The sequence below is a fragment of the Fundulus heteroclitus genome, chromosome 14, assembly GCF_011125445.2.
Source record: "Fundulus heteroclitus isolate FHET01 chromosome 14, MU-UCD_Fhet_4.1, whole genome shotgun sequence".
Lineage (NCBI taxonomy): Eukaryota > Metazoa > Chordata > Actinopteri > Cyprinodontiformes > Fundulidae > Fundulus > Fundulus heteroclitus.
In genome coordinates, this window is record NC_046374.1 from 4,258,926 (window position 1) to 4,284,877 (window position 25,952).

The following is a 25,952-nucleotide window of genomic DNA, read 5'->3' on the forward strand; positions in this document are numbered from 1 at the left end:
GGAATAAATCAGAATTAAACTGAGCGGTCCTTTGGGATCTGTATATCAATGGACTTATGTCAGCAGCCCAATCTTCTTTATTCTGTTGTTCCAGTGATGGGAATCCTGGTATACTAGAAGTTACAGGACACAAAGGAAGGAGACTGACTCCATTTGGTGTATAATACTCAAGTTTGGGATTAGGAACAGATGGGAAACCTTTAATTTTTGAAACTCTGGGACAGGATGGTGAAAGCATTACCATTTCTTTCATTGGTCTCTTGTCTCTGTCACAGATATCGATAACTAATGGATGTTTGTCTTTTATCCTTGATTCAAACAGTGGCGCCTTGTTTATTATCCACAATTTTGGACTATGAAATGATGGAAATCCTGCAATCTGGGAGGTTTTTGGACATAAACTCAAAAGACCCACCATGCTTCTTTTGTCAATATCAGTAACACTGAGTTTTGGTATTGATGCAAAGCCATGGATGAGTGATTCTCTTGGGCAGGATGACGAAAACAGCAACATTTCCTTTGCTTTGTCTGTATTACTTGGTATTAAATCAGAATTAAACTGAGCGGTCCTTTGGGATCTGTATATCAATGGACTTATGTCAGCAGCCCAATCTTCTTTATTCTGTTGTTCCAGTGATGGGAATCCTGGTATACTAGAAGTTACAGGACACAAAGGAAGGAGACTGACTCCATTTGGTTTATAATACTCAAGTTTGGGATTAGGAACAGATGGGAAACCTTTAATTCTTGAAACTCTGGGACAGGATGGTGAAAGCAATACCATTTCTTTCATTGGTCTCTTGTCTCTGTCACAGATATCGATAAGTAATGGATGTTTGTCTTTTATCCTTGATTCAAACAGTGGCGCCTTGTTTATTATCCACAATTTTGGACTATGAAATGATGGAAATCCTGCAATCTGGGAGGTTTTTGGACATAAACTTGAAAGACCCACCATGCTTCTTTTGTCAATATTAGTAACACTGAGTTTTGGTATTGATGCAAAGCCAGGGATGAGTGATTCTCTTGGGCAGGATGACGAAAACAGCAACATTTCCTTTGCTTTGTCTGTATTACTTGGTATTAAATCAGAATTAAACTGAGCAGTCCTTTGGGATCTGTATATCAATGGACTTATGTCAGCAGCCCAATCTTCTTTATTCTGTTGTTCCAGTGATGGGAATCCTGGTATACTAGAAGTTACAGGACACAAAGGAAGGAGACTGACTCCATTTGGTTTATAATACTCAAGATTGGGATTAGGAACAGATGGGAAACCTTTAATTCTTGAAACTCTGGGACAGGATTGTGAAAGCAATACCATTTCTTTCATTGGTCTCTTGTCTCTGTCACAGATATCGATAAGTATTGGATGTTTGTCTTTTATCCTTGATTCAAACAGTGGCACCTTGTTTACTATCCACAATTTTGGACTATGAAATGATGGAAATCCTGCAATCTGGGAGGTTTTTGGACATAAACTTGAAAGACCCACCATGCTTCTTTTGTCAATATCAGTAACACTGAGTTTTGGTATTGATGCAAAGCCATGGATGAGTGATTCTCTTGGGCAAGATGACGAAAACAGCAACATTTCCTTTGCTTTGTCTGTATTACTTGGTATTAAATCAGAATTAAACTGAACAGTCCTTTGGGATCTGTATATCAATGGACTTATGTCAGCAGCCCAATCTTCTTTATTCTGTTGTTCCAGTGATGGGAATCCTGGTATACTAGAAGTTACAGGACACAAAGGAAGGAGACTGACTCCATTTGGTGTATAATACTCAAGTTTGGGATTAGGAACAGATGGGAAACCTTTAATTCTTGAAACTCTGGGACATGATGGTGAAAGGCATACCATTTCTTTCATTGGTCTCTTGTCACTGTCACAGATATCGATAAGTAATGGATGTTTGTCTTTTATCCTTGGTTCAAACAGTGGCACCTTGTTTATTATCCACAATTTTGGACTATGAAATGATGGAAATCCTGCAATCTGGGAGGTTTTTGGACATAAACTTGAAAGACCCACCATGCTTCTTTTGTCAATATCAGTAACACTGAGTTTTGGTATTGATGCAAAGCCATGGATGAGTGATTCTCTTGGGCAGGATGACGAAAACAGCAACATTTCCTTTGCTTTGTCTGTATTACTTGGTATTAAATCAGAATTAAACTGAACAGTCCTTTGGGATCTGTATATCAATGGACTTATGTCAGCAGCCCAATCTTCTTTATTCTGTTGTTCCAGTGATGGGAATCCTGGTATACTAGAAGTTACAGGACACAAAGGAAGGAGACTGACTCCATTTGGTGTATAATACTCAAGTTTGGGATTAGGAACAGATGGGAAACCTTTAATTCTTGAAACTCTGGGACATGATGGTGAAAGCAATACCATTTCTTTCATTGGTCTCTTGTCACTGTCACAGATATCGATAAGTAATGGATGTTTGTCTTTTATCCTTGGTTCAAACAGTGGCACCTTGTTTATTATCCACAATTTTGGACTATGAAATGATGGATATCCTGCAATCTGGGAGGTTTTTGGACATAAACTCAAAAGACCCACCATACTTGTCGCTCTGGGTTTTGCTTTAGAAGGAAAGCCAGGGATCAGTGATTTACTTGGGCAACTTTGTAAAAGACAGACACTTTGCACTTTTTTCTTTACTGTACTGTTTTGCAGCAGTAGTAGGGGCTTATTCTTTAATAATTTCTCCCACAATGACTCATGATTGGCCTCCCAGTCTTTGCTGTCAGCTTTCAGGACCGATGGAAAACCAGCCACATTGGAGACAGAGGGACAGGACGGAACAAGGTTAACCCCACTGGATCCATCATAAATGACCATACGTTGCAAAGCAGATGGAAATCCAGATGCACAGGCTTGTTTTGGACAAGTTGGGGCTAAAACTGTCATGCCCTTTATAGCCAAATCAATACAGGGCCTGTCTATAATTGTGACTGTACGAACTTTAGGATCTGAGATTGTGAAGAGTTTGCACTTTGTAAACCATCTTTCACTGAAATTATGATTCACCAATGATGGAATGCCTTCAATCGGTGAGTTTTTTGGACAACAACTTAAAATGGTGGTGTCGTATTCATTGGATGTGAGAGTAGTCTGAACATTTGGTATATAAGAAGGCTTTAAAGCCTCTGAAGCCATCGTTTGTTCAGTTTCCCGATCCTCTTTAGGTGACACCACAACTGTGAAAAGTTCAGTTTCTATTTTCTTGTTCAAAAGCACTTCCCATTGAGATGCTGATTGTTTATCTTCATCTGTAACAGTTTTCTTTGATAGTTTTGAACAATAATGATGCTTGCCACTCTTTTGGGACACAGACGGGAAACCTGCAATTTGAGCCTGCCTTGGACAACATTGTGTCTGTAAAACATTTTCTTTGTCATGCTTTTCATTCTGTTCTGATGCACGTTGTAGTCGTTTTTCACGACTTTGAAATCGTTTCTTTGATATTGTGATTTGATCAACTGGCCCGGGTTTTTCATCTCTACTCTGTGATATGCATGGCATCCCTGTTATGTTTGTCATTCTGGAACAAGTGTCCAAGGAAGTGAAATGTTTACTGTAAGATTCCGCTCTGGGACAATGTGGCACATAACATGTACCCGGACACAAGGAGCTTTCAACCTCCATTTGTTTCACATGACCTTGTGACTGAAGACCATACTCCTCGCTTGGAGTCTCCAAAATATTTAGTTCCTTTTCAACAATTTGGCAGATAGGCAATTGGTCATCCATTCCAGCTCCTTTTTCTATTTTTCTTTTTTCATAGTCATCACTGTGTAACACCATGGAAGAACTAACTGTTTGAGATGAACGATCCGTTTCTTTTATCAGTTTTGTTACTGGTGTTTCCTGTGCAGTTACACTTGGAGGCTCCTCCCTGTTTGAGGGACATTTGCATGTTCTCACTTCAAGCTCTTGCCACTTCATGGTTCCCATTGCAGGAGAGTGTTGTGCCTGATGTGGTGAAACAGCTCTTTGAGTTTGAGAAAGGAGTTCTCCAGTTTCAGTAAAAAATGGAGATGGAGATGGTTGTAAAACCATGTTGTTATCTCTAAAAAGAGGGTAGATACAAGAATTCAGTCAACACTGATTTTGAACAATACACAATTTTAAATAATTTAGATATCTATAAGTACATTAATATAATGGACACAGTAGCTTTACAAATATGCCTCAATATAAAACAGCCAACTACACAGTGTTTATTATGCTAAATAGCAAGATCCGACAATTTCAAGCAACTCTCCAAATGCCTCTTGAAAAAGTATGCATTTGTCCTCAACTTGAACATAAAATATTCTTTAATGGGTTGGTTGTATAAAATGATCAAGACAAACTGTTCAACCTATTAAAAAGGAATTTTCTAACAGCCTTAACCTCTCGAATGAAAATATTTTGATAAGAGTGTGGTTCATCGGAAAATCCCCAAACAAGCATCTTAGACTATATCATTATGTCATTATAGTTCTGGCTCACAGTCCTCAATGCAACACAGTCCTAGCTCCTTGAGAATGAAATCACTATTCCGCGATAGGCTAATTTTTTAAATATTGGTCTATAAGGTTGAACAAAAGAGTTGATTTCCCAATAGAGGACACTGTTAAAATGAATGACTTCACTGATCATGAAAATGGTTAAGTCAGATGGATCACACAAGATGTAAAGGTTCTAGTGAGGAAACTACTTTCAATTAGCAGTGCTGAAAGTGTGAGCTTTTCATGATCTACCCATCCTTCTGTCTGCACATCAGCAGACCTTTGTCTATGACTTGTTCAGAGAGGGTTTCTTTGTGTCCTAACTGTGTTACTTCCCTAATGGCTTTGCACACGCTGCAACTCTGCTTCTTCTTCCTCTTCCTTCTGTTAAAGTACACCCTATAAAAGTGATTATCTATCTTCTCATAACCCTCCAATTCCTGTTCCTTTTTTTGGTTATTGGAAGTTATTATTCATGTTCATGGTACATTAGCACCATCTTGTGCTACAGAGTTTTGATAAAACAAAAGTTCCCAAAACAGTTATATTCAGTAAATGAGAAAGTGAGTTCTGATATAGTTAATCTCTGCTTAAACAATATTTAAGCAGGTATTAAACATACCTTTCATTAAGTTCCGATTTCTGTATACATTTTTTTATTTTATTTTGGTCTGATGTAATATTTTAATGTTAACTATCGTTTTCATTAGCTGTAGGATGAAAATAATCTTAATTAACATAAATAAAAGTTTGAAAACAAGAGCATGTATGCAATTAATCTATACAATGCGTTTCCCTTAGTAAATTAAGTTACTGAAATAAATGTATTTGCCAATCATATTCCAAATTATTGGATTTGTATTAAATACATAGAAAAATAAACTATGTATTAAAAAAACACCAACAAAGCCTCTGTGTAATCATTAATACCTTACCATATGCAACACACTATAAAAGCTAGTGCTCATCTGTGCTTTTAGAGCTATACTTGGTATCCCTAGTAAACTGAATTTATGAAACAGAAAAGACTCTAGCACAACATTTTAATCAAGAGATTTAAAGTAAATGCCTTGCATACAGACAGGTGCACTGTTCAAGTTTCATTATTTTATCCTTCATTTTCTTGATTTATTTTATTTTATTTTATTGATTCAACTACACATTTAGTCATGCCCCATAATATTTGCTACAAAATATGATAAGCATCAAGTTGGTCACATACTTTTTCAAGGTTCTGTGGTCGAGCACAATTTAATATGATGTGCTATAATTTGTTGCTTTTATGGTGCATGGATTTAAATTCAGCTACTGTTTACTCAAAATGTATTCAAATCAGTCACACAAAAAGGTCTCTGAATGAGCTACATTCTCCAGACAGAAGTTTGAAAGACAGATTTTGTTGCATCTGCTGTGGATGTGTTGCCATAGTGGTTTGCACCATCACGTCACAACAAGCTGGGTGCTGGTACAAGCTTGGCAAGTTCTGAAAGAAGCTTTCACACCATAACAATGTCTGACTGTTAGGGTTATTTCTCTTTAGGTACATGCATGTGTTAAGGTGAACATATGGAGCAAGGTGTATTAAGGTCTGATATCTTCTTCTGATAAACTTTGAAGATGTCTTTTGCTTAGCAGTATTATGCTGCTGAGTAGTTGTGTTGTTAATGGACCAATGAAACTGTGTTGCTCCAACTCCATGAGGAAGGAAAAGCAAAGTTAACAAACCTCTACAGAATGCAATGTACTAACGCCATGCTGCATCTATTGCTTCATTAAAGCAGAACTGGAGCTGAGTGCAAACATTCTTCTTAATCTAAACTTACCCATACTCCCTACATCTTGCACATGCTGGTTCAACAGCATCACAACACATTTGCTCTATAGAATAAAGATTGTTTGGTTCTCTTGCGGACAAGTGCCTCGATTTTTCCATAGTGACTTCAGAAGTGTCAGTTTCTTTTACAACAGTATCTCCTTTTGCAGCATCTCTCTGAGCCCTAGGGCTGAAACAATAAGAGAATGAAGGGGACATTTTGGATAACATAGAATACTATTGATATCTTAATAGAATGCCAAGGATAAGTCAGCCAGCTAAGGCAGAAATGCTAATTATTCATTGCATATTGCATCACACCACTACATCCCAAGCCAAACAAGTTAAAGGCATACTATGCAACATTTTTCAGTTAATTAATGTGTTCCATACCGTTTTGGATGATTAAATGAGTCATTTCAGGTCGAACAAATGTTTTCTCGGCTGCCCTGGTGGTCTGTGGGGGAAATACCGCACTTGCAATTGCAAGAGCTCATGGCCCGCACACACAGGCTCAGAAGTCTCGCTTTACGGCCAGAACTCCATGTGTTTTTGCCCTGCCATTCACTATATGCACGCGCGAAAGCAACAACAAAGAACCGGGTGTTAACGTCAAATAAACATGCAAGCATATTGAGTTTTATTATTATTATTTTTTATGTCATTTTTATGTTGGCGAGACGGTGGCGGTAGATAGCGCTGCAGGAAGCTTGATGTTCATACCTTCACTGTGTTATGGGTCTTTCAGATAGGAAGCGATTTGCGCTGCACTGGCCGCGGGGTTCAGCGCCGGCTGGGTTGCCGGGTTGCCGGGTCTAGTCATTTGTTTGTTGTTCCAGCTTTTGGTCAGTTTCAAATATGTATCTGACCCATGCTAAGAAGCAAGCGCTAGCACTAGCCCTGCTAGTTCGAAGAAAAAGAGCAGCAAGGAAGAAGAGGCTGTGGGTGCACGAAACCCTCAGGTCCAGAGAGCAGCTTGGGCAGTTCCGGCTTGTGAAAGAGCTCCGTTTTCACAGCGACCGGTTCCAGGTCTACTTTCGGCTCAGTATGGAGCAGTTTGAGAGTTTGCTGGGGAGAGTCGGACCAAGGATCTCAAGGATCCATACAAATTACCGGGAGCCAATTTCTTCTAGGGAGCGTCTGGCAATTTGTCTGAGGTAGGTGATTTACATTAAAATAATATGGAATAAAATAAATCTAGGCTACTTTTCATTTTATATCCTGTTTTGCTGGAGTCCCTTTCCTCCCGATGTCCCTGTACAGTCGCAAACTTGTGTCATATAGTTCGGGGAATTCAGACACACACAGTATAAGCTTTTCCTCCATTTTGCATCCTGGTCTTTCCAGCCGATGGCCCGGTTTCTGTTGGCCACGCGTGCATTCGTCACGGCGCGCCGCGGTCAAAGTTCAACTGTGTTGATCTTTGACCTGGCCTGCGCGCGAGCTCGCGAAGCGGTGCGCTGCGCTGTGCTTGCGCTTTGCTCGACGCACAATAAACCGCCCTGGCGCGGCGCAAGCCATTGAAAAGAATGGGTTTCACAGCGCAGCAGTGCGGTCGTCGCAGCCTGTCTGAAAGGCCCATTAGTCCTTGTTTGTACTGCCGTTTTTTCCACTTTTCGTTGCGTTCGCCTGTCTGCTAAGCTCAAAACAACCGCGCCTGGCTTGAGGGAGAAACCAGAACAGCTGAGCATCTTTATGACAGTGCACTTTTACTTTCGCCCTCTGGGGGGAGCCTCGCTGGAAAATCAACCCCGGTTGCATAGTATACCTTTAACCCACCTGCCACTAACAGTCAACAACAAACGCACGCCTGAACTCGAGTGCCACATTCTGAAATGCAAATTTCTGAAAACTGAGTCCAAGAGCAAATGTTTTAAAAACTAACCAAGGGAAATTACACAGAAAATCTCCAAACTACAAGGGCACTCCAAAACTTGCCCTTCTGAAATAGTTTCCATAGCAGTCAGATTTTGGTGTTTGTTTTTAAGATCTACTTTGGTAGAGCTACCCTCTCACCATCACTTCGGAATAGAACGTGGGTGATTTCCATAAAAGAAATTATTTCATTGCTGAACATTCATTGTCATTATCTTTCCCTGGAACCACAAGCTACACACATGTTTTAGCAAAACTAGATGTAGCAAAATAACTGTCAGTCTCTGGTTTTCATTTAAAATACTTATTCTTTTCCACTTTTTTTGTTTCAGACTGGGAAACAGCGAAAATACTATCACTGTGATAAATTTATTGATATTAATTATCATAAGTGTGGTATTCATTTTTGGTAACAACAACACCCTTGCAAAAAGATTTTAAAAAAAGACCACCTTCATGCTTTTATCATAATTTTCACTGCAATGGCATTCCACAATTAAAATTTTCCATCAATAGCCTTTGCAGACTTATGGATAGAATAGATAGCTGCCTTGCACAGGGAGCCATTTGACCTGTTCGTCTGAATGTGAACTGTTCCCTAATAACTCAGATCTGGATCACTGTTCAAAGGTAGAAATCTAACCATCTTATATATAAATTTTATGTATGAGGCATTTTTTCCATGAAATTTATTTTATAAAAAAAGCAAAACATGTTTAGTGTATTGTGGCACTGGCTCAAAATGATGAGCTAATGGGCCTTTCAAACAGGGCGTGAGTTGCTCTGCATTTGCTGCCGGGTTCAGCGCATTCATGCTGCCCCGGGCAGGCTTGGAGCTGCAGTGGCTGGGTTGGGTGTTCTTTTGTTTTGTTGTCAGCAGCAACTTTGTATCTGTCCCGTGCTAAGAAGCAAGTGCTAGCACTAGCCTTGCTAATAAGGAGAAAAACGAAGCCAGGAAAAAGAGGCTGTGGGTGCACATAACCCTCATGTCCAGAGAGCAGCTTGGGTAGTTTAGGCTTGTAAAAGAGCACTGTTTCCACAGCGACCGTTTCAATGCAATTCAATTAAATCCAAAAATACTTTATTGATTCCAAAGGGAGATTAAATGTTGGTGTGACTTCAGTGAGTTGTTATATATACTAACGGCTGCAGGCAGAAAGGATCTCCAGTAGCGGTATGTCTTACAGCGGATCTGGACAAGCCTCTGACTGAAGACACTGTTGTTGTACAACAGTCTGATGAAGAGGATGTTTAAGGTTGTCCATCATTTTCTTCATCTTATGAATGACCCTTCTTTGCACAGTCATCTCCAGTGGTTCTAGAAGGGTTTGCAGAACAGAGCTGGCCTTCTTTATACGCTTGTTGAGCTTCTTTAAGTCAGTTGCTCTGATGCTGCTACCTCAACAGATGACCTTCATGATGTGGAATGTCAGGACTAAGCAAGTCTAAAGTCATTGAGGACTGATGGGAGAGTTTTCTTCGGTACCAGAACAAGGCAGGAGGTTTTCCACAACACTGGAACCTTCTCCTGGGTCAGACTAAAGTTGAAAAAGTGCTATAGAAACCCAGATAGCTGCTCTGCACAGGCCTTCAGGACTCTGGGGTAGATACCATCTGGACCTGCAGCCTTATTCCTGTTAAGTATCTCCAGCTAACCAGACTCTCGCCAGAAGGATGTAGTTCCGCCAAGCTTCAGACATTCACTTGGAATCGCTGCCATTGGGCAGGATTTCAATACCACATACGTCCCCGAGCTCCCGTTTTGGATGACCTTTAACGTTACTAACATTTACTGGTGGCAAGACTACTTCAGTCTTGCAACTGACATCCATTTTTCATGGTAAATAAGATTAATAATTGTTAAGTAATAAATCCAATTACTAGTTATAGTCATTAAAGGCTGGTAGTCCTTAATCACAACTATTTGACCATTTTTTGTTGTTGCTTTCCTTTGAATAGAATAACATTATCAATTGTAATATCCAATTATAATTGTTAATAATATTCATAATCAAATAGGTTATATTGCACAAAATTAGGCTACATTGAAACTGTATTTCAAATCAGCTTGATTGGAGGTGCTTGAGAGTTGTGCAATTTTATTTTTTACTGAGCATTATGATGCTATTCATTTCAGATACCTGGTAACTGGTGACTCCAATAACATTTTCTTCAAGCTACAGAGTGAGCCTCTCCACTGTGGCAGTCATTGTGCCAGATGTATCCAAGGCCATTTGGGACAGCCTGGTGGATGAATTTGCTCTGAGCTTTCATGAGGGGTGGGATTACCCCAACTGTGTGGGAAATATAGAAGGGAAACACGTGGTGATCCAGGCACCACATAATTCAGGCTCCCAGTATTTCAACTACAAGGGAACATACTCTGTTGTACTTCTTACGGTTGTGAATGCAAGATATCTTCATAGGGTGGTGGATGTTGTAGCTTTTGGCTCCAACATCCACCACAAACAAGGTGGGAGCAGACAAGCAGCTCCCACCTTTGGAGATCTGTGAGAAGTGATACTGCATCTCCCCGAAGACGCTCTTCTCTCAGGTGCCAATCACATGGAACCCATGCCTCATGTCTTTGTGGGACATGAGGTATGAGGCTTTGCATTTTAGGTAACTTTTCATTACACATGATGCTCTACAGCAGTGGTTCCCATTCATGGTTGTCAAGTAACCCTGCCCTGCATGTTTTAGATGTATCTCTGTTCCAGCACAGCTTTTGTGATAGCAACAGTGGCCCTTACCAACTTTCAAATCACAGCAAAAAGTCCCGTCCCACTGGAAGAACCTGACATCCCTGCACTACGACAAGCAAGGAGAGCGGGCACCAACAACACCACCCAAGAGGCTGTAGATGTGTGGGAGGCCTTCAATTGCTACTTCTCTACTGCCATTAGTGAAGTGTTCTGGCAAGACAACACAACCTGACATCCCCAGCTGTAATCTCTAAAACCCTCTGCTACTCCTCATCATCATCAACGATTTTATGAGCCACTCACATATTCTTTAAAGTGCTGATTTCTATAAACAAATTCCAGCATTCTTTGTGTTTTCACATACCTGGCCAATAAAACTGATTGCGATTCTATCTATCAGCTAGATGCGTACTACACAAGTAACCATAATAATAAATAATAATATTTTTTATTTAAAAGCCCTTTTTTGAATATTCAGACACTTTCCAAAAAAACACAACAACAAAAAAACCTGAACAGTAAAATATATCGGATAAGTATCCCACTAAACATTTACAGGTTTGGTGCTGTGATTGATTTTATTTTTTTTTCATCACCTATTAAAGCCATTATTTTTCCTTCGTCCAATTCTCCTAATTAAAATATATAGGTAAGAACTGATCCATCCTCCTTAAAGAATATTTACATCACATTAATTACCGTATTAAAACAACTTTATTTGTCATATTTTGGAACACAAAAGCACAGCATAAGCACTAAGAAGGAATTCTTCACAACATGAATGAAAACACAAACAAGAAATTAAGTAAACTACTTAGAACAAGGACCAAATTAAATGTTCTTCCTCAGGGAATCTCAGGTGTGTGAAAAGGATTTCTGATTTCTGAGACGTGGAGCTAGACATAAAGGAAAGAGCTCCTCCTCATCTGCAGACTGGTTGAGCACTTTCATCACCTGACTCTCAAACTCATCCTTCTGTCCCTTCCCATTTTTTGGCTTTCTTGATCTGTGTGGAGCCAGGAATGCCTGTTGAGTCCAATACTCTACAGGAGCATGGTAAGATGAGGTAAATGATGGCTCCTGGGATACATCAGAACCTACCAGGTCAGGCAGGGTCTCACAGGATTTGTCAGTGGCCAGAGGCAGATGAATGTGGGGAGCTGGAAAATACTTTGGTCAGTTAAAGGGTAAAGGTTTCAGATGGGGAGCAGAGAACCTCTCTTCCAGAGATGGGTACATGGTGGAGGAAGTGGTCCTCTCGCTGACAAGAGGCCCAAGGAAGCTCATAAGGGAGAAATACTTTGATGTTGTTTTGTGTTCTGCCCCTGCACCAATCTTCTTCTCTCTCATGGCCTTTCTCTCCTTTTCCATCATCTTTTACATTCATCCTCTAAATAATAGGACAAAATGTGTTCATAATAATATATATGAAAGCTATAACCTAGCTTTTTCTAATGTCAAATAAGAAAATAGATGTAGAGCTATCGGAGAACAAATAAAAAAACTAAGCAAGGTGTATAAATATGGCCTACCTACAGTAAGGTACCTGAAACACACCTGACTGCAGCATAGGCATGAGCTCACCAAGCAGTGCGCTGTGCTCGATACAGATGTTATCCCTTCTCATTTGACTTTCTTGATCTGTCAGTTTCACTGCAAGCTGGCTTTGTATCTCCAGCAGTTCCAACGTGGCATCTTTAACATTTTGAATGCAGTCTTCTGCTTCTGCTATGCGCTGCTGCGCCTCATCCATTCTATTGTTTATCTTTTTAAAGTCAAGCTGGATTTCTTTGAGGTTTGGTATTCAGATCTGCCCTGGGATCTGGCAAATTTTGCTTTGCTGGCTCAGTCGAACAGTCCTTTGCTAATGTTAGCTTTGTTGCTATTTTGGGTTGCTTTCCAATGTCATCTACGGATTCTGCCGTGTTATTTCCTGTTCTTCTTGCTTTCTCTCGAGTCATACTCTTGCCCCCTCTTGGATAAATCACCTCTTAATTTTCACTCTGAGTAAACCGGTCCACTAGGGGGAATTTAGCTCTTAAGTCGGGGAGCTGCTCCTATATGCTACCGCCATGTGAGTTGCCTTCCCAAAATCAATAAAAAATGTTATTCCCCATCATTTAATACCATTCACCCAAATCTAAGAAAAATCTATTTTTAAAGTAAGGTTATCAAGACTGAAATAACAGACTGCCCCCATGAACTCATTGTTGATTTAGAAGAGAGTGCATAAGCGCAGAACATCAACCTAATGCCTTTCTCACACTGTCAACAAGGAATAGGCAAAATGCAAAAAGGCTGTGAAGCTGTTGAAATTGGTTTTACTACCAAATATATTTGAAATCTCAAATCTTAAAATGAGAACAATTCTTGCTTTATTATTATTCCCTAATCATAAAAGAGGGAAGTGTTTTCTCAGTACAGGCTTCTGCCAAAACAAGCATACTGTTGAAAATTAGGGAACCATTTTGTTCCACTCATCAGATTGGAGTTCTTATTAGCAGACTATGACTTGTCCCCAAGCTACCTACAAATTATGAGACACAACTGAGAACAAAATGACATGCCACCACAGCATAAGATGCATGAGGATCAGCAATTCATTTGTGTCATGCAAAACACACAGAATACTCCAGAATGCTGGAGCTGTTCAATAAGCAGTCATTCTTAACATATGCTTACCCTGCAGATGCTGGTGCGTGTGTTTTCTGCTCCAGAGCTATGGATGTGTCTGTCCTCAGGCTGGCTTCTACAGATGCTGAGCCCTGGCTCTCCTCTTCATTCAAGGTGCTCAGCTGTCTCTTAAATTCTAAAAGCAAAGAGAGCAACAAACAATATTTTACTATATGGATCGAAGTTGGTGTTCATCTCATGGACTAGGCTCTATTTTCAAGCTGTGAAACCATACTGCTTTGGTGAAACCAACTGAACCATGACTTTTTTTTTTTACCTGCTTCCTGTCTACTTGGGGAGACTATGACTGTTTCAAATATGCGTGGCTGAGGAGGAGGAGCAGGAGCCCCAGAGAGCAGGGGTGCAGATGAAGGACTATGACAACTAGGTGAGGTGTTCTCAACTGTGAGGCTGTCATGAGGACTCCCAGAGGGAACATATCTTGTTACTCCCTGTTGTTTCTGACCCACAGACTGAGCTGCAGACTGATAGGATGAAGCTGGCAGGGAAGACAAAAGGCATGGAAAGAAAGAGGAGGAGATGAGAAGGAAAAAAGGGAAAGTGTACTACCTATGCCAGGCTAAAGTCTGAAGCAGTAACTACTGGATGAGGAGAGAACAGTTATAGTTAGAATGTCTTAAGTTACCCTGAGCTATGCTGCTATAGGTTTAAGCTGCTGGAGGACAAACTGACCACTTTTCCCCAATAGAAGTGGGCTTACATAACATTTCTTGTCATTCTCTACTTTTTTGCTGACTTTCAAATCCAGTACCTGGCCATTTTTAGAGGAACACTTAATCTTTTGGGCATTTTGTCCTGTAATTAATGGCTCATCTGACTAATGTTTTAGTCAAACAAAACCAAAACTAACCAGACAGCAACAGTCGAGGGATTACGGCAGAGTAGTTAACAGTCTAGGATGGACTGCTCAGGTTCCAGCATGCATCATGCCACTATGCAAATATTAGGAGATTATGGTATGCTTGGTAATCCAGGGCAATGAATATTCTGTCTAAACTAATAAACAAGCAAACTCAGCAAGGACATGTCACAACTTAATACACTACAATGATTCAAGTGAAGCCAAGCTTAGTCAAAAGGAATCAAAGCAACAACAAAAACATTTGATATTTTACATGTCCCACTGACACCAAGACTGCACAAAGAGAGGTAGGTTACATAGGGAGCAGCATTACGTGCTATCTCTGTCCCCTGCTTTTTCGGTTGCCCCATAACGTCTCCAGAATAACTGGCAGAAAGACGCAAAAACTTAGGGGAGAGGGCAGGCTGTGCTAGGGGGGCCTGACATTTGGGTGGCTTCCATTCAGTCTGCCAAGAAGCTGTAAAAGAAAAGCGGGAAAAATGGTGGGAAAATGATACTATAATCAGCATTAAGGTGATACCACCTCATTCTGTGCTGTATGTCAGTCTTTTTACCTCTCTCAGGGGCAGATGGAAGACTTGTGGGTTTAGTGAGGGTACAGCCCAACTCCACCATTGAGGTGGGTTGACCTTTGGGCCGCTTGTGAGTGTGAGGTAAAGAGGGGAAGGATCTTAGCAGAGCTGAAGATGAGAAGCAGAAAGAAGGAAAAAGAAATATCTGTGGATTCCAGAAAACGCAACAAGCTTAACCAGAAAAAAAATCTGTGCACGAAAAGAAACTACAGAAAAGAGGCCTTGAATTGATGCTATACTTTCTTTATAATAATAATAATAATAATAATAATAATAATAATAATAATAATAATAATAATAATAATAATAATAATAATGCATTTTATTTGAAAATTAAAACCAAACAAATGGCAATACAACAACAAAGCATCAATAATCTAAAACAAATACAAAAAAAAACATTTATAGAGAATAGGCAGTTTTAAAAATGTAGGTTTTGATGCAACTTTTAAAATGGGGGAGGGAGTCAACATTGCTGATGTCAGGAGGCAGTTGATTCCAGAGCTAGGGGGCAGCATAGGAAAAAGCTCCATGGGTTACAAAGAGATTCAAATTTTGTTGGTACATCCCTATGACATAACCCTAAATTTTAATGCCTTCTAAAGTATGCAAAGACTAACAGCAGCTCTGATTAATAATCCACCCAAGCAATTACAGACATATTACTGGTGTACAGTAGTGCAACGGTTCTCAAGTATATCCTAATATGTCTTTGAGCAAGTACAGCCATAGGAAAACCCAAGGGGCCCCTGCTAAAGAAACAAGCATTTTGCAAGTTTGCTGTACTGTCGCATTTTGTCCACCGAGGACATGGAAGATGCATACATAATTGGATTTTTGATAACAGGATTTCTGCTTATTGGAGCTGGCGGTTACCTGGTATATTGGCAAATTCGGATGCCGTCGGCGGGAGTTCTGGCCTTGGTAAGATTCCCAGAAGTGTGTGACGGATTAAACCGAGCTGTGATCACCCAGACTCAAATGCTTTGTGAGCAAAACCGCAAGCTAGATGCAATCCTTGCACAGCATCGCATACCAGCTGTGGTCTGAACTCAATGGTGAAATGGAAAAGAACTCGGAGAAGTTCTACCTCGATTTATGGCAGAAAGACCAACAAATTCAGCTGTTTGGGACTTGCCATAAAGACGGACCAGTAAAGACCTGAAGGCTGACAGAAATTTCAGTGAGACAAAACAATCTCATTGTTATTGAAATTGGCTCCCAACGCTGGCCTTGGACTCTGGTTTATCTCAAACTCTCCTGGGTGTTATGCCAACAAGACACTCTACCCCCGCCTACACCCGTTCATGACACCTGCGACCTGTAACAGTGCTCTACTGAACTGCTGATAACATAAAATATAGAACTATGGCTGGAGGAGGGCTACTGGGCAATCATAGGCCTACACTGAGGCACATGCACACATACACGTGAACATGGGGATAAATTCACTCCTCTGACTCACTGCCGGCCTCTGCTGTGTATGTTATGCTTACGATGTCATGTGTATGTTGCTTTTTTGTGCTGAGGTTTTTTTTATCTGCATTCTCCTACTGTTCCCCCTAAGAGACAGTGCAAGAAATGCACTCCTTTGTTGTCCCTCCACCATCCCAATGTATTCCTTTTCTATACTAAGAAAAGGCAGTAAGGCTTCAGCAACCTGCCTCCCATGTAGGGCTGTCATGATACTAAAATTTCAAACTCGATATCGAATACCCTGGTTAATGTTCGATACTTGATACAATTTTCGATACTACGGGGATAAAAATGACAAATAATTTAAGGCATAAAAAGTTTTTAATTGACAGGAAAAAATTCCCCTTTTTCAATCTCAACATAGAACATGTTTTCTCAACAGAATCACTGATGCTGTCACGTTCTGGTTTATGTTCAAGGTATTTTGCCCTCCTTCCTTAGGTTCTCTGGTTGCTTTGAGTTTTGTCTTGTCTAGGTTCTTGTTTACTGTTAGTTTATCCTGTTTTGTCATCAGTTTTAGTCTTAGCTTTATTTTCTGTTTTAGGTTTGTACTTCAGGGTTGTTTTGTTTATTAGATCGTGTGTGTGTAGTTTGTTTCTGTCCACTTGTCTCGTCAGCTATTTATATTTGTCTGATCTGTTCTTGTTTTGAGCCTCAGCACTGATGTCTGGTCTAATTACTTATTCTGCACACCTGCCTAACTCCACCCCTGCTGCAATCACTTCTCACCGGTTACACCTGCTTCCACCTCCATATAAACTGTTGAGACCAGACATCAGTGCCAGGTCGTCTGTTTGAGTATGGGTGAGTCTCCTCCTGCAAGTTTCTGTTTATTGGTTTACTTTTGGATTTTTGACCCCTTGTCCCCAGAGATCTGAGCCACCCTGTTTCTGTCTGTTCCTGCCTTGTCTGCCCAACTGGACTGTTTGTTTCTCTGCCCTTTTTGGTTTTTGGATTTTGTTAATAAATATTATTTTACTGAACCTCTGCTGGTCTAGTTGAATTCTGGGTCCCTTGCCTCCGATTCATGACAGATGCTAGTTAAATAAGGGTGCAAATAAATGCAAAATATAGAAAACAAATATAACAACATTTGAAAATATTTTAAGGTTGTCTGAGGTATTATTCCTTTAATGTGCAAATAATCCAGAAATTTTAAATTTAAAAATAGCAAAAATTGCCTGAGGTAGTGAAAAAGAAACCGTTTTTCTGAGGATATGCAAACTGCAAGAATAAAATTAGCAACAACTACAACATTTTTGGTTGTCTGAGGTAAGAACACACAAATGAAACCACAATCAGAACGATATTTTGAGGTATTGAACTATACAGGTACACAACAACCAGTTAAAGTGAATCTCACACAATTCAAATGCTGTTTTCTCAGCTCCCCTGAAAAAAAATTGAAAGGTGCACATAACTGTTAAGGCACACAAGAGTTCAAAAAGGACTCAGTTATAAACTGCAGGGTTACAGCCATGAAAGAGCATGCAGCTCTGGTGGTCCATTGGTCAATTGTACATACAAACTATAGTTTCCCTTGAAGCTGCTGCATGACTGTTTATTTTGTTGTATTGTACAACTCTGGGATTTCAGTGTATGCGAAGTGGTTTCGTGAAGGGAGAACATACCATGGATTTAGCTACATAAGAACTTGTTGGAACCCAGGTTATTCCACCATGTAAATAGGAAACTGATCCTCACAGTTGTATTCTGCCACAGCCCTGTTTAGTTTCACAGCTTCTGGGTACTTCTGGTTATATTTTCTTTGCTTATCAAATAGGAGTTTTCGCTGCTTCACTTTGGAACTATAAGGGAAAAACAGCACGCCTGAGTAATGTTAGCTAGCTAAAGGACGCTACCCACGGCTATTGACGAATAACAAAACAACTAACATTAATAGAGCAGCAAGCTAAACGTGGCTAGTGCTGCCTTGTAGCATGTTAGCCACACACAACATTAATGCGGACCATTGATCACACTAACATTAGCAATATGTTTAATATATCAAGTTCAGTTTTGAACGGAAACTTTCATTTACTAACTTGTCGGTCAGGGTGTTGGTGCTTGAAAAGTTTAGTGAGCTGCTCAACTTCGTTTCCACCACTTTAAAGCACTGTTTGCACACATGCTGGATATTTGGGTTTTCCTTCACTTGCCTCGTATGAAAAACATTTTCAAATGAGCTTTTTGCCTTTTTCTATTTTTGACTAACACTGGCTGGTCTGGCCTTCCTGCAGCCACGCTTGTAATAGTAGTAGCAGACACATGCGTGTGCCTGTACAACACCAAGCTGGCTCGCGATGAGGGCTGTCTGCCTGGCCTGCCGGCTGCTATGACTGTCAAGTGCGTGTGCCCACAGTGCAGGTCGTGCGCACTTGCAAAGAGTGCTTCAGCATCAATACCATGGCAAGTCAGTATTGTATCGGGATACAACGTTTGAGTATCGGTACTTTTCAAATGATTAATTTCCAAATATACTCGAACTGAAACAAAACTGAACATATCAATATAGATAGAATCTAAGACTTCAAGAAATCCCTGAAGACAAAGAAGGAAACTTTAAAAGAAGTAGAGATTGACTGAGAATCCTGCCACAGCTGGCAATGTCTGGCGGAGAAACTTTGGTCGCTAATAAAAGCAGCCAAGAAGAATGGCAAAAAGAAACAATTTGGATGTAATTATCAGAGGAAAAGAGATACACCCACCACTATCCCTTTACAGACAGAGATCCACACTTGTCTGAATGGATACAACAAAACCCCCATAGAAAAGGTTTGTGTTACTGTTTCTATGAGAAGCACAAAAAAGTCAAATCATTAACTACTGTAACAAGTCCTTAATTAATGAATAAAAAAATCTTCTTGAAATTGAGAATTCTTTAAATTTGAGGCAACAACGTTTTAAGAGCATTTGGAGCTTCACTATCCAAATCCAGGAAAGTTGAAGAAACAAATGTGATTTCTAGAATAACTAGATTGCTCAAATTGTACCTGAAGATGTATCTGACAATAATTTAAAGGATTAGCTCTACAGCAAAATATATGAAATTATATATACAGAATGAAAGCAGAGGGAGCTTTTGTAAGGTCAAGAAGCAAATGGTTGGAGGAGGGGGGACACTGTAATTCTTTCAATTAGAGAGGGCTCTTGGTAAATCTAATTCACTGCAAAAACTCAATATTAACAATATTAATACTGATATTCCTAAAGAAAAAGAAAAGAATTGCTCCACATATTAAGGTAATTTTTTTAAATCATAATACAATAAATCTTATTCTAACAACTTTTTTGTATGTCTCATTGTATGTTGTATGTCTCATTGTAACAGAATCAATCAGTGACAACTAAACGTTTATATGTGATAGTCCTTCAATCCTACCTGCAATTAAATGCCTAAAACTCAATACATCTCCTGGAGTTGACAGTTTAACATCCAAATTTGCATTTACAAAGAAGCTGGCACCATTTCTTCTATTGTGTTTTTATTGAAATAACCTAACTCGTCCTCCCACCCTTATTCTTTTAACTCTAGTTCCAAAACTTTGAAAATAACAATCTTAATTCATACATAGGGACCAATCTGCCTTTTAGTGATGACTAAAAATCTTAGCTCAAATTTATCCATTGAGAATGAAAAGTGTTCTTGACCTTATTATTGACAAAGCTCAACGTGTTTTTTTTATACATAGACATCTAGAGCTAAACCTTATTAATTATGCAGATATTTACACAGATAGTTTAATTTACACAAAGCCTCTGACACCATTAAGGACATTTTTGATAACACTGAAATTCAATTGAGTTGAGCTTCTGATAGCAGCTCATTCTTTCACAAATGTTTGTAGGAGCATCTGCATAAGTAGGTTCTGGATGTTATGCACATGTGCCTACTTGATTTCAATTATTTAGATTGGTGAACAAATACTCTTGACAATACTATATATTGGTGAAAAGATAAAACAAGAACAAGACTCATTGATTAAAAAATTACTGTTTAATTTTGGTTTAGTTATATTAAAGGTTTGAAAAAGACTATTGGTGTTAATGAAAATTAATCAAAATACTGAAACAAAAAGTAGAGAAAATAGCTAGAAACTGGCATTTTATTAGATGCGTCGCTTTAAGGTTCTAGTTTTAAAGGTCATAATAAATGTAAACAGTTTGATTTTTTTCTGTTTGTTTTTTTCTATACGCCTAGTAATTCTAATTTTACTTCACTATAATATATGTTTTGTCAGTTAAAAACAAAAATTGGTCATAAGAAGTGAAATATCCAAAAACTATTTGCTAATTGGAACATTTGACAAGAAATACATTTGAGTCAGATAAGTTATAGACCGCGGTGTGATTTACTGAAAGCAGGTGTAGACTTAGTTTATATAACACAATACCAGCTTCTTATGACCCGTATTTAGTTCCCAAATGACCCAGCTTAAACAAACCTGTTTGTGAGCTGTCAGGGAAAGCAGGGAGATGGGGAGATGGATCAGATGGTGATGAAGACAGAGAAGAGGTAGACCGGGCTTTGGAAGGGACGAGTGTAGAGAAAGACAGGCCCACCAAGCCATCAGAGGCATCACTGTGGAAACTATGGGGCCTACGCAGGGCTACAATCAACATAAAATGATAAGAGAGTTTCCAGAGAGCAGAAAGAAAAAAAGAAAAACAATAGGAATAGGTGAAACTAAAAAGCACATGGTGTTAGGGGCAAACTCAAAAACAAGGAGGAAACAGAAAGCAAACTTTGCAACCTACTGCTAAACTTGCCTGTCATGTTCTCCAATGGGATACTTTTAAAGCCAAAAGCAAACAGTTCTTTATTTTTTTTTAAACTTGCATATTAATTTTACAGTGTCTAGATAACATTAACCACCCTTAACTCTAAAAATGACTTGCAGACCATGTAAATTTAGATGATACCATAATCCCCTTCGAGGTCTTTCAGCGTTAGTCACCAATCTATTTTCTGTCATCCTAAATTGTTAATCAACTATGAAAATTTATGTCAATAAATCACTGCTGAAAAAATTGTTTTGTATCAGGCATATTTTGATGCTGGTTAAAGGATAACTGAGACACATAAGCCACATTGAATTGTTTTAGATGTTTTACATGTTTAAGGTAGACTGAAGAGCTTTAATCCATGTGAATGGAGCACACACTAATGAGACTTTAAGGCGATCTCCTTGGTGATCAACTAATTTTTTATTTGATTAAATCCAAACTGTGAATGAAAAACCTTCCACAGATTTGTGTCAACCTTAATATGTTCCATTTTCTCTATTAATCGCTTTCACAAACAAATGATGCTCTTCTCTTCAGGGGTTCCCGATTAGTCACTGGTCTGCCACAACATTGATCATTCTGCCCAATAATCTGAATGTGTCCCCTTTGACCCAGAAACAGTTCTGATCTATTGTAGCATGATCAGAGGACAGCCGCAGCTGTTGGTGCATGTCTTGGCTGCAACATCCCATAACATAAATAAAGCAGGTGTCACATCACCCGCTGCCTCGGCTCTCTACTAATCTGACCTTCCAAGTTTCAGGACATAAATGTTCCTTGCATAACACTTTTGGTTGAGTTACCACACCATACTTGATCTATTTATGATTTTAGCACCTATTCTCTTCAACCACTCTTTAAAACATATATAAAAGTTTTTGGAGCCTATACTGAGTCTAGAATTATTATGTGCATTAGTGCCAATATTTGTTTTTATGCATTTGACAAATGCCTCTATCCATAGAGACTTACAAACGAGGATATAACTATGCAGTTAACATTGAAGCTAACTTTAAGCTAGCTTGAAAGAAGCTAGTCAGGTTTGTCAGTGGTGGCAGTGTTTAAATAGAGTCCAGGCCTAGAGAGAAGTGGAGAAGGAGATGCAGTAAAGGGGGTAGTGAAGTACAGAGTAGGTGCCAGGGTAAGAGATGCTCTCTGAGGAGCTGAGTCTTCAAGAGTTTCTTGAAGGTAGACAGACGAGGCCCTGTTCTAGCAGCACTCAGTAGGTAATTTCGCCATCGTGGTTATATTTCAAGGGTCATCCATTCAAAAACATTAGGACACACCATCACAGCCTTTTTGTTTAGTTTTTTTCCAAACATACTGAACCCATCAATTTTGACAATAGTGGAAAATTCTTGTAATATAAATAAACAATAAAAAAGCTGAAGAAATTACCTTTTTACAGTATTCTTGTTTATAATAACAAAACATGCAATTTCTGTCAAGGAATAAATTAGGAAACCTTCACATTTATCTATCAATCCATTCATCCATCCCCACCATATTCTGATATTGTGCACATCTACCTGAAATCATGTGCCTATAAGGACAGAAGCAAGCACAAATGATTAGGCATTTGTGGGCGGCTACCTGCTCTGGATGTTGACTGAAAGATTTTTGGAAGTGTTGGAGGAAGCGCATGTGTAAAAGCTGGCATTGAGCTGGCATAAGTTGAAGGTTGGCCCTGTTGGGTGGGACTTGGTCGTTGCTTGTGGGTTTGCGGGAAGAGGGGTGGAGTTGAAGGACCTTGAGGTTCAACCAGGGGACCATGGCATGTAACCACAAGTATAGAGGAAATGCCAGAGGATTTTTTACCGTCCATCCCAAAGTTTACTGAGTGAAACATAAAAGATGACGTGCAGGAGGAGCGAGATGAAAAGGAAACAGGATGTTTAGTGGTGAATAGAGAGAGATTGGGTTCAGGCAGAAAACAGAAACATAACAAAATGAAAGGTAACATATGAGAATGAAAATGTAGGAAACACTTTTTGCATGACTAAATAAATAAGATAAAGCAAACCTGAGCGAGGAGAATTGAACTGGGGAGGTGAAAACAGACGTAAAGGAGACTCCAGAGTAGACAGAAAGTTACCTGTGGGGCCCGATTCACCTTCAGGTCTCCCAGTCAGATCTTGTGCACTCACACAGGAGGAAGCTGGGGCTAGCATTAGGTAAGGATAAGGAACAGCAGAGGGATGGAATAGAAGAAAGAAGTAATTTTACCCTAATATGCAAAAGGAAAAAAAAGTTATATGAGCGGGAAAAAGGCTCATAAAAAGCAGAAAGCTGAGAAGAACTGGACCTGTGCCCTTCTAGTTTACACTAATGACTCTTCTGTCACAAAGCATACCTACTTTTCACTTTAAAACCCCATTCATGTAAGTTAGAAAGTAAAAGGAGGGATAAAAGAGAACAGGGTGAAACTTATTAAATAAAATATTTTTGCTTTTACCCCAAATTTGAACCAAATTCAAACCAAAACACATTTTGATGTAATGATACTAAACAGCTAGAAAACCAGGACGTTTGGTAAACCCTGCGAATTGTTTCTCTTAGAATGGTTGTACTCTGTGCTAGATAATAGTATTCCTAACATTAAACATGAGTGGATCTCCCAATGTGCCGCACCACCTGAGAAAAACATTTGCGACATAAAACAGAACCAACTCAAAAAGCAACTAAAATCCTTTTCACATAATTCATCTGATTGTTATACATTTATCAAATGAAGTCAGATTAAAGCAACAATGTAAATATGTGTACAGTGTTACCAGTAACATGAACGCTCTGTCCAGTTCCAAAGCTGGCTCGTCTCTCTTCACCAGCCTCCTCATCGCTGTCATTAAAGTCATCCAGATTGCCGATGTCGCTCTGTTTCATGCTCATTAAGCTGGCCAAACTTTGCATATCCTCATCCCTATGAAAGAAGAGATTGAATCCTGAAAGACCACCACTCAAGCATGGAAACCCAACCAGCTATTGGAAGTACCTGTTCATTAGACAAACAGTTTCTACTATACGTTTGAAAACGCAGGGTCAGGTATGTGATTTTCAGTTTTTAAGATCGTACCAAGTGTACCTTTAATTTGGTAGTGTGAAGTAAGGAATGTCAATGTCCAATTAATTAATATAGCACATTTAAAAAAAACAAAAGTTGGCCAAAGTGGGTCCCAATTACACCAATAAAAGTACAGTGGTAGTATAAAATCAAACTGAGCTGGGCTGACAGCTGAAGCTTGACGCAGTTACCAAAAATGTTTGTGATGTTTGTTAGTGTAGGTTATGGCGATTGTACTGAAACAACAATTTCCCTCTGGGATTATTAAAGTATTTCTGATTCTGATTCTGAATTAGTCAAACTTACGTAGCTTTGCCCTCCTTGAGAAAGATGCATGACAGGTTGAGTATCAGTGTGGCTTCTACACTTTCACAGACAGGGGTTTGAGCTTCAGTGTAATGTCATACTGGGCTGACGCAGCAGTGGCGTACTTCTTCATATTAACATCAGCTGATGCTAAAACTTTCCTTTGGCCTTTTGTCTCCTGAAAGAATACACAAAGACTTTAGCTTTCATAAAAAAAATGCCTTCTTTCTTGAGTTAAACTATGGGCCAAAGCAATAAATACCTTACACATATAAGATTATTTTGTAACATGGCACATGGCAAATGTATTCAGGTTATGAACAGTTAAAGGGTAAATGGCTTGTACTTGTATAGCACTTTATCTAGTCTGATGACCCCAAGCACTATACACTAAAGTCAGTCATTCACCATTCACAGCCTGACAGTGGTGAGCTATGTCAGTAGGCACAGCTGCCCTGGAGCAGACAGACAGAGGCGAGGCTGCCATACATCGGTGCTACCGGGCCCTCTGACCAAAATAATTTATACCTTTGGCAGACTGAGACTTAACATTAGTTTCAATCAAGCAAGAGGTTAATTCCTGGCTGGAAATCAGACAGGCACCTCAAAACGTACTAAAGCAATATAAAGGGAACATCAGTTTAGAAAAGAAGACTTTTATTTATATTTTAGAAAATAGCGTATTGAAATTTATGAATACCCTTCTAAATAATCAATAGAAATTAGTATTGCCATTACAGCTATCAAACCTCTCCAATATTTGCTAATCAGCTTTTAACATGTTTCCACTGGTATTTTGATGATTTATCTTTAGTGATGAGCTCTGAGGCTTTGACGTGGGAAGGCCTCCTTGCCATGACCCTAATGTTTAACTCCCTCCATTGATTGTCTTTTCAGTCAAAAGAAAAAGATTTGAAATGATCAAAACTATTAATAATTAGTTTTTTAAAGTAACTGTATATTTTAATTTGGAAGACAGTTTAGCATTGAGGCATATTTTACAACAATGATACAGGAATACAATAAGATAAGTATACTTAGCTTAAAATCAGAGAAATCTAAAATCTTATTTCAAAACTAAAGTGACTCGGGGACACCACGGAGGAAAGCTGTGGATTTTTCTTTGTTGTTTAAGCACTTCCAGTGTTTTCTTTGTTTGTAACAATGCTCCTTGATAAATCCTAAACTGCTGGATATCCTTTTTGTTAAATGGTGCACAATATTTTTGGAAAATGCATTTGTGTTTTTGAGAAGCTATGTCAAGTATATTGGTTGCACCATGAACTTC

At 39.2% G+C, this 25,952-nt stretch overlaps 1 protein-coding gene across 2 annotated transcripts in view; it reads right to left on the bottom strand.

The window, feature by feature from the left end:
• LOC105916943 (EH domain-binding protein 1-like protein 1) overlaps positions 1–24,838 on the bottom strand; it is a 48,693-nt gene extending 23,855 nt beyond the window's left edge. The window contains exons 1-6 of one of the 2 annotated variants that reach the window (XM_036146091.1): positions 24,665–24,838; positions 24,072–24,217; positions 23,321–23,461; positions 22,891–23,133; positions 20,955–21,119; positions 13,588–13,714 (exon numbers count right to left, since the gene is read on the bottom strand). In XM_036146091.1, the coding sequence (XP_036001984.1) occupies positions 13,588–13,714; positions 20,955–21,119; positions 22,891–23,133; positions 23,321–23,461; positions 24,072–24,207 (812 nt within the window). In that variant the 5' untranslated portion in view covers positions 24,208–24,217; positions 24,665–24,838. The remainder of the gene's footprint in view (positions 1–13,587; positions 13,715–20,954; positions 21,120–22,890; positions 23,134–23,320; positions 23,462–24,071; positions 24,218–24,664) is intronic. The other variant, XM_036146090.1, reaches the window with a different exon arrangement.
• Positions 24,839–25,952: the final 1,114 nt, after the last annotated feature.